General features: G+C 47.8%; 1 protein-coding gene across 1 annotated transcript; it reads right to left on the bottom strand.

The window, feature by feature from the left end:
• Positions 1-461: 461 nt before the first annotated feature.
• Positions 462-11,262, bottom strand: LOC119967533 (ankyrin repeat domain-containing protein 66). The gene is made up of 3 exons (XM_038800214.1): positions 11,072-11,262; positions 2,668-2,896; positions 462-2,374 (listed from the first exon to the last, which is right to left on the bottom strand). The coding sequence occupies exons 1-3, from the start codon at positions 11,208-11,210 to the stop codon at positions 2,116-2,118; spliced, it is 627 nt and encodes a 208-aa protein (XP_038656142.1). The 5' UTR covers positions 11,211-11,262; the 3' UTR covers positions 462-2,115.
• Between the last annotated feature and the right edge of the window lie 615 nt (positions 11,263-11,877).

Raw genomic sequence — 11,877 nt, 5'->3', positions numbered from 1 at the left:
ATTAGTATGCGTGAGGTGTAAAATATCTGATGCTGCGCAGCAATAGGTTGCATCGTTGCATGCTTGGGCAAGAATCATCAAGACCTGAAGAACGGAGAGAGGTTCATGTGAACCTCAGTTAAATCTGGGTTTGAACTCTCAGTACTGGATTTCGTGGGACCAATGAGGGTTTCGGCCACACAGTCGGAGGGCCAATGGGGAACCATCAATCTGTGGGGGAGGCCCGATGGAACCGAGTATCCGCTGACAACCTGCCCTTTGATTGAGGGCCCCTGCGGCAGAAGGCCCATTGACACAGAACTGGCGGCCAATCAGGACCAGTAGGGACAGTGGCTGCTGGTAACACTCCGTCTACCAGAGGTCCAGAAGTGTCCTGAGATTGCCAGACCAAAAGTAAGTGAGAGCAGGATGGGGATTGGGGGGCAGGGTGGGGTTGGGGGGGGGGGGGGGGGGGGGGGGGAGGATGGGGGGGGCAGATGTGGATTGTGGGGCAGGATGAGGATTAGTGTGGCAGGATGGAGATTGGGGACAGAACAGGGATGGGGGCCAGGAGTTAGTTAATGGAGCAAGGGAGATGGGAGAATAACCCATTGAAATGGGGTATTTTAGGCAGTCCCCTCCTTTCCTGTTGCCAGATCCCAAATGATGCCACTCACCACCCCCCTCCCCAGCCTAACTGACGCCCCACCACCAGCGGCCGGTAACCCCACACCATCTTCAACGGAAGAGATGCTTCCAGGGGACAGAAGTGGAGCCTCTCCTACTATTAACTGGGCCCAGCTGCCATGGTTCCCGCTGCGAAGGATGGCATTAATTCCAGCTCTCGGTTGCTCAGTTGAGATGCTTGATGTTTCACCACCAGGTCTGCAGTAGACAAACTGATTTCTACACACAACTGAAAAGGCAACAACTTAATTGCTTTGTCCCATAGCAATCAATTTGTACATCTTTGACAGCATCCATCAAAAATCCATATTTAAAATCTGAATTATTCAAAGTTACCTTCCCCATCAGATCATAGATCCCCACCATGCAGAAGGAGGCCATTCGGCATCGAGCCTACCCTGACCCTTCAAAGGACCACCCTACCTAGGCCCAATCCCCACCCTATTCCTTCAACCCCACTCTAAGGGGCAACTTAGCATAGCCAATCCACCTAACCTGCACATCTTTGGACTGTGGGAGGAAACCGGAGAAAACCCACACAGACACTTGCCGGAGAATGTGCAAACTCCACAGTCACCCGAGATAGGAATCAAACCCGAGTCCCTGGCGCTGTGAGGCAGCAGTGCTAACCACCGTGGATGTAGTTTCAATTTTGATTGATAGTTCCTGGGGTTGTGACTTCTCTATGTCACTGGCATCTACCACAGTATCTCACTAACAGACTCTCACCTCTGGTTCATGCTAAATAATGTGCATTTCATTTCATTTCAATAGGGTTTGCCTATTGAGAAAGTTATTTCAGCATGCTTAGATCCTTTTGAACAAGGATCCAAAAGATGATGGAGTCACTGGCACTGACAGAATTTTTCTTAAGTATAGTACACATTTCACAAATAATTTGTTTTAAACCATGAAGCTTTTAAGCTCCAGGAATCTCAATTAAAATCAAGTGACTTTGTGCTGTGTTGCACTTACATTTATCGGTATAAATATATCCAAGCACATTATTCGTAAAAATCTAGGAAACATATGTGTGCCGGTCTTTTGTATGGGGAGATCAAAACCATGTAACTAAGCAGCAGAGGACATGGCCAAACATATCTTGGAAATAGTCAGTGAAATACTGAAGTTTCAGTATCAATCCATTGTATGCAAATGTCTCAAAAATGCCAGCGCAATATTGTTCTACACCACAGTTGCGCACAGACCTTTCCAAAAATTCCAGGTCATCAAAGGTCAACTTAGAGAGAGAACAACAGATACACAGTTATGATATTGATGCAATATAACAATATGTGGTTTTTAATTGGTATATAAAACTACTTGGATTAATTTGTGTTTGCTGATTGTTTTTGATTCACACCAGATGAAACTATCAGTTTAAGCTACCTAAGGTTGTGTAGTTACATGCTGAACTCGATTCTGGTTGTATTGACCTGGAGCTAGATTTCAACTTTTCTTTTTTTTACAAGCTCGCCTAATATTTGATAACTTTCCTTTCTGAGTCGCTGTCTTCGGTCTTTCTGTGCAGGAATAGTTTTTGTGACTTTGGTGAATGCCGCATGTGTTGTTACAGTTGTTCGTGCCATCTGCCTGCCTTTCAGCCAGTTCTTCCATCTTCTGGTTTTCCCACTCTTCATCTGTGTCATCTAATAAAATCCCTTTCACTTCAGTAACCCTCCTGTAATTGGAACATTCTTGCTCAGCTCTGAAAATAAAAGGGAATCAATTTCTGTACGTGCATGAGAATAACGAATGCTGAATGCTTGCATCATTTTAGGAATTTTAGTTTATTTTTTAAAAGTATTATTCTAAAACATTATATTAGTTGTTTTGTGGACAATTTACTCTGCCATATATTTTATTAAAACTGCACAGTACTATATTTTTGTCAAACGTTGTCAAATTCCAGACTTCCCCAATCTATAAATTCATATGTCCACATCCATTATCACAAATCTAGCAAGATCTAATCATAAATATTTATATCCCACCACTTACATTTCAAGAAATTTAACACAATCTTTCTGCCCATATATTTCTCCAATTCTTTTGGGAGTGTCCCCATAGAGGTCTGCTTTGTCAACAGGAGCATGTAGAGAATGCAGCATTCGAAGGACAGATACATTTCCAGATTCTGCAGCAAAATGGGCTGGAGTCCATCCAGTTTCAGTTCTCAAGCAAGGTCGAGCTCCATTTAAGATGAGTAGTTTAACCATGTCTGCTTTTCCTGTCAGTAAAACAAAATAAGGTAACTAAGATAACCACAAGGGGCGGCACAGTAGCACAAGTGGTTAGCACAGGTGCTTAACAGCTCCAGGGTCCCAGGTTCAATTCCCTTGTCTGCATGGGTTTCCTCCGGGTGCTCCGGTTTCCTCCCACAGTCCAAAGATGTACTGGTTAGGTGGATTGGCCATGATAAATTGCCCTAAGTGTCCAAAAACATTAGGTGGGATTACTGGGTTGTGGGGATGGGGTGGAGGTGTGGGCTTAAGTAGGGCGCTCTTTAGAAGGGTCGGTGCAGACTCAATGGGCTGAATGACCTCCTTCTGCACTGTAGATTCTATGATTAAAGGTTAACTTTAAACTCAAAATGTTTATCGACATAAAACCTGGTTTAAATTTTCCAGACAATTGTATTTATAGATTTGTTCAAAATTTTACAATTGAAAATTGGTTCAGTATAATTTAGTTGGGTCGGACAATGTAAATTGTTTGTTATCCTTACAGGTTCCTGGCAAAATAGTTTTTGGGATATAATTGTAAATAGATTATGGAAATTCTCTGTTTCAAAAAGGTAATCAAAAAGTGTGTTGTCTTTTTTTTGATTAACAGGGACAACATGTGATGTGGTGTTTTATTACATTGAAGGTGCTATATAAATATAAGTTTGGTGTTGCTGGCTAGAAGAACCAAAAAGCCATACTTTGACGTGACTCCAAAATACTTTTACAGTGAAGCAGAGCACTATATGAACAATCACATGTACAGAGACAGTGCATTAATCTTATACCGAATGCAAATCAGTTGGTGCGCAAACCAGAAGTACAGAAACAAGTACAACAGTTAGAAAATGGTGGACCATATCCTAAAACCCCCAAAGCAGAAAAATATAGAACGAGAAGGGCACCCTAGCAGCTCACTTTGCTGCTACACTATGTAGATTATCCTTGAATTCCCCAGCATGATAAATTTGTAACTTTATCTGAAAGCCAGTTAAAGACTTAAAGACTACTCAAGTCACTTGATTCCAAAAAAGGAGTAAAACATTCCAATTCAACAATACTGAAGTTTTGTTCCAGCTGTACCTTAAATAATTGCCCAGATTTTGCCCTTTATAGCAAGGGGGATGGAATATATAACTAGAGAAGTCTTGCTACAATTGTACCGGGCGTTAGCGAGACCACGCCTGTATAGTTTTTGTCTCCATACATATGGAGGCATATACTTGCATTGCATGCAGTTCAGAGAAGGTTCAATCAGCTGAGTCCTGAGATGAAGGGGTTGTCCTATGAGGAAATGTTGAGCAGATTGGGCCAATAATCAGAGTTTAGAAGAATGAAAGGTGATCTTATGGAAACACGCAAGTATCTAAGGGGACTTGACAGGGTAGATGCTGAAAGAATGTTTTCCCACGTGGGGAAATCGAGAATTAGGGAACACAGTTTCAAAATATCTGGTCACCTATTTAAGATGGAGATGAAGATATCTTGGGTTCTCTTCCACAGTGAGCAGCAGAGGTTAGCTAATTGAACATGTTCAAAGTTGAGTCAGAGATTTTTTTAATCTACAATGGAATCAAGGGTTATCGGGGTAGCAACAGCAAAGTGGAGTTAAGACCACAATCAGATCAGACATGAGATTATTGGATAGCAGAGCAGGTGCAATGGGCCAAATGATCCACTCTTATTTCTTATATTCTTTTGAACTGTCAGCATTTTCCATCATTGCCCCTCTGAGACTGGCTGTAACTTCAGGATATCAAGCATGCACAGATTAGCGTGGAAATCCTGAACTTCTGCTCTGTCACAGACTGCACAGTGAACTCATCCTCACAGTTATCACAAAATCAGCAAGAACATACATTTTCTCACTTTCATATCGCTGTCAGAAACCCCATTAAAAATTATAATTTGTTCCATCAAATATCTCTGGATTTTTAACAATGATGTGATTAATAAAGTCTGATGATGTGAGGCGCTTGTTGGGCCGCATTCCGGACCTAGAGGCAGGGGGCCTGATCATGGGGGGAGACTTTAACACAGTGCTGGATCCCCCACTGGACCGGTCCAGTTCAAGGACGGGTAGGAGACCGGCGGCGGCCAAAGTACTGAGGGGGTTTATGGACCAGATGGGAGGGGTGGATCCCTGGAGGTTTGGGAGGCCGAGAGCGCGGGAGTATTCCTTTTTCTCCCATGTCCATAGGGTCTATTCCCGAATAGATTTCTTCATCCTGAGCAGGGGATTGATCCCGAAGGTGCAGGATGCAGAGTATTCGGCCATAGCAATTTCAGACCATGCTCCGCACTGGGTTGATCTGGAGATGGGGGAGGCGCGGGACCAGCGCCCACTCTGGCGACTGGATGTGGGGCTGCTGGCTGATGAGGAGGTGTGTAGGAGGGTCCGGGGAAGTATTGAGGAGTATCTTGATACCAACGACACGGGGGAGGTCCGGGTGGGGATGGTCTGGGAGGCTCTGAAAGCAGTGATCCGGGGGGAGCTGATCTCCATACGGACCCATAGGGAAAGGAGGGAGAGGAAGGAGAGGGAGAGACTGGTGGGGGAGCTCCTGGATGTGGACAGGAGATACGCGGAGGCACCGGAGGAGAGGTTGCTGGGGGAACGGCGTAGTTTGCAGGCCAAATTTGACTTGTTGACCACCAGAAAGGCAGAGACACAGTGGAGGAGGTCGCAGGGCGCGGTATATGAGTATGGGGAGAAGGCGAGCAGGATGTTGGCGCATCAGCTCCGCAGGCGGGATGCGGCTAGGGAAATTGGTGGAGTGACGGATAGGGGTGGGAATGTAATGCAGAAGGGGACAGAAGTAAATGGGGTCTTTAGGGACTTCTACGAGGAACTGTACCGGTCAGAACCTCCAATGGGGAGAGGGGGGATGGAGAGCTTCATGAACAGGCTATGCTTCCCAAGGGTTCAAGAGGAGCTGGTAGAGGGGCTGGGGGCGCCGATAGAGTTGGAGGAGCTAGTCAGGGGGATCGGGCAAATGCAGTCAGGTAAGGCGCCGGGGCCGGACGGGTTCCCGGTGGAATTTTATAAAAAGTATGCGGATCTGGTGGGCCCCCTGTTGGTGCGAGCCTCCAATGAGGCATGGGAGGGGGGGGCTTTGCCCCCGACGATGTCGCGGGCACTGATCTCTCTGATCCTGAAGCGGGATAAGGACCCCTTGCAGTGTGGATCATACAGGCCTATCTCGCTCCTCAATGTTGACGCTAAGTTGCTGGCGAAGATCCTGGCCACCAGGATAGAGGACTGTGTGCCAGGGGTGATACATGAGGATCAGACAGGATTTGTCAAGGGACGGCAGCTCAACACGAATGTGCGGAGACTACTAAATGTTATTATGATGCCGGCAGTGGAGGGGGAGGCTGAGATAGTGGTGGCGCTGGATGCGGAGAAAGCATTTGATAGAGTTGAGTGGGGGTACCTGTGGGAGGTGCTGGAGCGGTTCGGATTCGGGGAGGGATTCATCAAATGGGTGAGGCTGCTCTACGCGGCTCCGATGGCGAGTGTAGTTACCAATGGAAGGAGATCGGAGTACTTTAGGCTCTACCGTGGGACCAGGCAGGGGTGCCCCCTGTCCCCCTTGCTCTTTGCACTGGCGATTGAACCTTTGGCTATGGCGTTGAGGGAGTCAGGGAGATGGAGGGGTCTGGTGCGGGGTGGGGAGGAACATCGTGTATCGCTGTATGCGGACGACCTGCTGTTGTATGTGGCGGATCCAGAAGGAGGAATGCCGGGGGTGATGGAGCTGTTAGCGGAATTTGGGGGCTTCTCGGGCTATAAGTTAAATTTAGGCAAGAGTGAGGTATTTGTAGTGCACCCGGGTGATCAGGAGGAGGGAATCGGGAGACTCCCATTTAAGAGGGCAGCAGAGTAGCATGGTGGTTAGCATATATGCTTCACAGCTCCAGGGTCCCAGGTTCGATTCCCGGCTGGGTCACTGTCTGTGTGGAGTCTGCACGTCCTCCCTCTGTGTGCGTGGGTTTCCTCCGGGTGCTCCGGTTTCCTCCCACAGTCCAAAGATGTGCGGGTTAGGTGGATTGGCCATGATAAATTGCCCGTAGTGTCCTAATAAAAGTAAGGTTAAGGGGGGGTTGTTGGGTTACGGGTATAGGGTGGATACGTGGGTTTGAGTAGGGTGATCATGGCTCGGCACAACATTGAGGGCCGAAGGGCCTGTTCTGTGCTGTACTGTTCTATGTTCTAGGGCAGTGAAGAGTTTCAGATACCTGGGGGTGCAGGTGGCCAGGAGTTGGGGGACTCTCCATAAGCTTAATTTTACCAGGCTGGTGGAGCAGATGGAAGAGGAATTTAAAAGGTGGGACGTGGTGCCGCTATCGTTGGCGGGTAGAGTGCAGTCCGTCAAAATGACGGTTCTCCCGAGGTTCTTGTTCCTTTTCCAGTGTTTGCCCATCTTTATCCCTAGGGCCTTTTTTAGAAGGGTGACTAGCAGCATCATGAGCTTTGTTTGGGCGCATGGGACCCCGAGGGTGAAGAGGGTCTTCTTGGAGCGGGGTAGAGATGGTGGGGGGCTGGCGTTACCCAATCTCTCGGGATATTATTGGGCGGCCAATGTGTCGATGGTGCGCAAGTGGGTAATGGAGGGGGAGGGGGCAGCATGGAAACGGATGGAGAGGGCGTCCTGTGGCGATACAAGCCTGGGGACCCTGGTAACGGCGCCGTGGCCGTTCCCTCCTACGAGGTATACCACGAGTCCGGTGGTGGCGGCTACCCTCAAGATTTGGGGGCAGTGGAGGCGACATAGGGGAGAAGTGGGGGGCTCGATGGAGGCTCCGTTAGGGGGGAACCATAGGTTCGTCCCGGGGAACATTGATGGGGGATTTCAGGGTTGGCACAGAGCGGGCATCAGACAGCTGAGGGACCTGTTTATTGATGGGAGGTTTGCGAGCCTGGGGCAGTTGGAGGAGAAATTTGGGCTCCCCCGGGGAACATGTTCAGGTATCTGCAGGTAAAGGCATTTGCTAGGCGGCAGGTGGAGGGATTCCCTTCGCTTCCCGCGAGGGGGGTGAGCGACAGGGTGCTTTCGGGGGTCTGGGTCGGAGAGGGGAAGATATCTGATATCTACAAGGTTATGCAGGAGGCGGAGGAGGCGTCAGTAGAGGAGCTGAAAACGAAGTGGGAGAGGGAACTGGGGGAACAGATCGAAGACGGGACATGGGCTGATGCCCTGGAGAGGGTTAATTCTTCCTCCTCGTGTGCGCGGCTTAGCCTCATCCAATTCAAGGTGCTGCACCGGGCCCACATGACTGGGACGAGGATGAGTAGGTTCTTTGGGGGTGAGGACTGGTGTGTCAGGTGCTCGGGGAGTCCAGCGAACCATGCCCATATGTTCTGGGCATGCCCGGCACTGGAGGAGTTCTGGAAGGGGGTGGCGAGGACGGTGTCGAGGGTGGTGGGATCCAGGGTCAAGCCAGGATGGGGACTCGCGATTTTTGGGGTTGGGGTGGAGTCGTGAGTGCAGGAGGCGAAAGAGGCCGGTGTGCTGGCCTTTGCGTCCCTAGTAGCCCGGCGAAGGATCTTGCTACAATGGAAGGATGCGAGGCCCCCAAGCGTGGAGACCTGGATCAATGACATGGCGGGTTTCATTAAGCTAGAGAAGGTCAAATTCGCCCTGAGAGGGTCGGTACAAGGGTTCTTTAGGCGGTGGCAGCCTTTTCTCGACTTTCTGGCTCAACGATAGGGTACGGGGACAGCAGCAGCAGCAACCCGGGGAGGGAAAAGGGGAGGGAAAAGGGGGGGGGCCGACAATGACTATGTTTGTTTATTTAATTTTAATATTTTTAAAGTTCTTTTGTTGTTCATTAGGGTTGGGGGGGTGGGGGGATGTGATACATGCGCCGATACGGTCTGGGGGTGTCACAGTTATTATGGGTTATTTTGTTGCATTTCATTGTTTGTCGTTATGTTTTATATTTTCTGTAAAAAATTCCAATAAAAATTATATTAAAAAAAATAAAGTCTGATGAATCAATCTTGCCTTTAAATAATAATTTAATATTCCCGAGTGTCTTTAAATGGTTAGTTCGCAGATTTTTAGGCTACATTTTAACTTTTAATAACATTTTCCATGTCCCAATCTTCACCTAAAAAAGTGATTTCATTTCACTACTTTTCTACTTGTGCCCATGAAAATCCTCTAATGCAGCTGGCTTCTTGGATGACTTGATGACAACAGCCCCCAGCCGGAATGTGGCGACTAGGGGCTTTTCACGGTAATTTCATTGAAGCCTACTTGTGACAATAAGCGATTTTCATTTATGGGCTGGTTTAGCACACTGGGCTAAATTGCTGGCTTTTAAAGCAGACCAAGGCAGGCCAGCAGCACGGTTCAATTCACGTTGGCCTCCCCGAACAGGCGCCGGAATGTGGCAACTAGGGGCTTTTCACAGTAACTTCATTGAAGCCTACTCGTGACAATAAGCGATTTTCAATTTTCAGCCAAGCTCCCTACTGGGAATGCCCAGTAAATTAAAGCTACAGTTTGCTAGATCTCTCAGCCAGACTTCTTTCGTGGTCACTGGGGAGGGCCCTTGCTTTGCTACTGCTACAAACTCTGGACCGATGTGTTCAGTTTTAGTCTCCAAGGAACAAGAGAGACATCTAAAATTAGTAAGCAATAATAGAGAAGGGCCATGGATAATTCCTAGTGTCAGAGGATAGAATTATGGTGAAATGTTTGAATTTTTCATCCTTGAAAATCAGGAATAAAATACTTAGTGGAATAAAAGAGTTAACCTTGAACACAAAGTGAAATCATGGTGAGAAGACAAAAATGCAGATGTACAAATAATTGGAAGTTAGTTTGGGGCTGATGTCAGGAGACCTTGATGTGCATGGAATGGTTTCATGGAAAGAGTAGTACAAACAACATTTTCTGCAATCTTTGACCAGACAGTTAGGTGCTGAGGAAGAGCACGAGTCGTTTTTATTGAATGAGTTAGTTATCACAGACTTTATTGGGGTCAGTTCCAACAGCTATCATTCTACAGAGGAAAATAATTCTAAATCACCAACTGATTTCACATAGTTCATTTTGATCTCTAAGAATTCAAATTACGCGTTTATACCTTTTTACATTGTTGGGGGAATGGGAGCCTATGAATTTAATTGACTTGGTTTATGTAGCAGAATACAGATTTTTTTCTGTCCTAAGCACAATCAATACACAAGTGACTGCCAGCTCCAGGCAGTCTGATGGTCACACTGTAACAGGCTTGATTACACAGAAGCTTCACTTTGGGAGGTTTTGTGATGCACTGGGTAGCATCTCTGATCAAGGAGCCAGAGGCTCCATGTGCCCATCTCACCCTAGGGCCCGATGGCAAAGGACGGCTGCAAATCCTTTCAATAAAGTCAGGAGGCCAAAGTGGGAAAGATTTCTCGTCAGCCAAGTGATGGAAAGCAAAAAACTTTTAAAACACTACAGATGCTGGAAATCTCTGAAACAAAAGCAGAAGATGCTGGAAAAACTCACCTGGCAGCATCTGTAGAGAGAGAAACAGTCAACAGACTCGTCTTCGGAATCTGAACATAGAACATACAGTGCAGGAGGCCATTCGGCCCATCGAGTCTGCACTGATCCACTTAAACCCTCACTTCCACCCAATCCCTGCAACCCAATAACCCCTCCTAACCTTTTTTGGTCACTAGGGGCAATTTATCATGGCCAATCCATCTAACCTGCACGTCTTTGGACTGTGGGAGGAAACTGGAGCACCCGGAGGGAACCCACGCAGACACAGGGAGAACGTGCAGACTCCGCACAGACAGTGACCCCTGGGACCCTGGGGCTGTGAAGCCACAGCACTAACCACTTGCTACCGTGCTGCCTGATAGAAAATAAAATTGGACAACCGCCATCCACAGCTCCAGACTGCAGCATGCAAACAGTGCCTGTTGCCATAGCAACTCGGACTCCCTGCAACACACCAGCGCCAGGTTTCACTCAGTTGATCAATGAAAGGAAAGCAATGGACTCGGGGGAGAAGAAACGAGAGTTGGGGAGGAAGATAATTTGAGGGGAATAGAGTTTGAGGGGGGGGGGGGGCGGTGTTGGAGGAGTGTCTGCAAAGGAAAGGACTGGATCTAGGAACGCCTGTAAGGTGAGGGAGGGTGTGTCGGCTTTGCTGCCCTGAGCCCTACTCGCCTTGTGCCGCCGCCCAGTGCAGCGCAGTCCGCATGCTCCAGTGCGGATCCTTGGCGTTGGGGTCGCACGAGCCGCTGTGCAGAATCTCCTCCACCAGGTCGGTGTCACCGGCCGCCGCTGCCCCGTGCAGCTCCGTCATCGCTCCTGTCACCGCGGCAACCCCACAAGCCGTTCGCCTGGCCTGACGCTGACCCCGCCCCACAAACTGGAGCGCGCCCGCCGGACTCACCAGGAATTGCTGCCAGAGTCGGGGCTGGGATTTTTAAAAAAAACATAGTTCTGCAGGCGCTTTTTCTTTTAGCAAAAATACACTTTAGTCTTAAAATATCTCAAAGAAGCATTACAAAAACATTTCAAACTGACACAACTGAAGAAAGTGCAATGATATTTAAATTTTCCACAGAGGTGCTTTAATTCAGTAATGAGAACATTGCAAACATTTCAATATTTTAATTACAGGGAGTAGAATTATTTTCAAACCCTGTACATTGGCCATGTTGCACTCTGCTTCAGTACAGATGGTTAGGGTAAGTGCACAGTCGGAGGGAGGCTGTGGCATAGTGGTATTATCACTGGACTCGTAATCCAGAGACCCAAAGTCATACTCTGTCTGAATCCCACCATGAATTCAAAAAAAATCTGGATCTGAAACCATTGTTGATTGTTGTAAAAACTGGTTCACTAATGTCCCTTTAGGAAATCTGTCGTCCTTACCTGGTCTGGCCTCCATGTGACTCCAGACCCACAGCAATGTGGTTGATTCTTAAATCGCTGGTCCAGTGATGCCCTCATCCCATGGATGAATA

This window comes from Scyliorhinus canicula, chromosome 6 (genome assembly GCF_902713615.1).
Source record: "Scyliorhinus canicula chromosome 6, sScyCan1.1, whole genome shotgun sequence".
In the NCBI taxonomy this organism is placed as follows: Eukaryota; Metazoa; Chordata; class Chondrichthyes; order Carcharhiniformes; family Scyliorhinidae; genus Scyliorhinus; species Scyliorhinus canicula.
Note: the sequence above shows the minus strand (reverse complement) of the source record. Positions and strands in the feature narration are given on the sequence as shown.

Bases quoted from the DNA above. Each gene is read 5' to 3' on its own strand.
- LOC119967533 (XM_038800214.1), bottom strand. From the start codon at position 11,210: ATGACGGAGCTGCACGGGGCAGCGGCGGCCGGTGACACCGACCTGGTG. The intron at 2,897-11,071 runs GCGAGTAGGGCT...TTTTACTGACAG, and splicing joins GCACTGGGCGGCGGCACAAG to GAAAAGCAGACATGGTTAAA. The intron at 2,375-2,667 runs GTAAGTGGTGGG...TTTTATTTTCAG, and splicing joins TGTGTTAAATTTCTTGAAAT to AGCTGAGCAAGAATGTTCCA.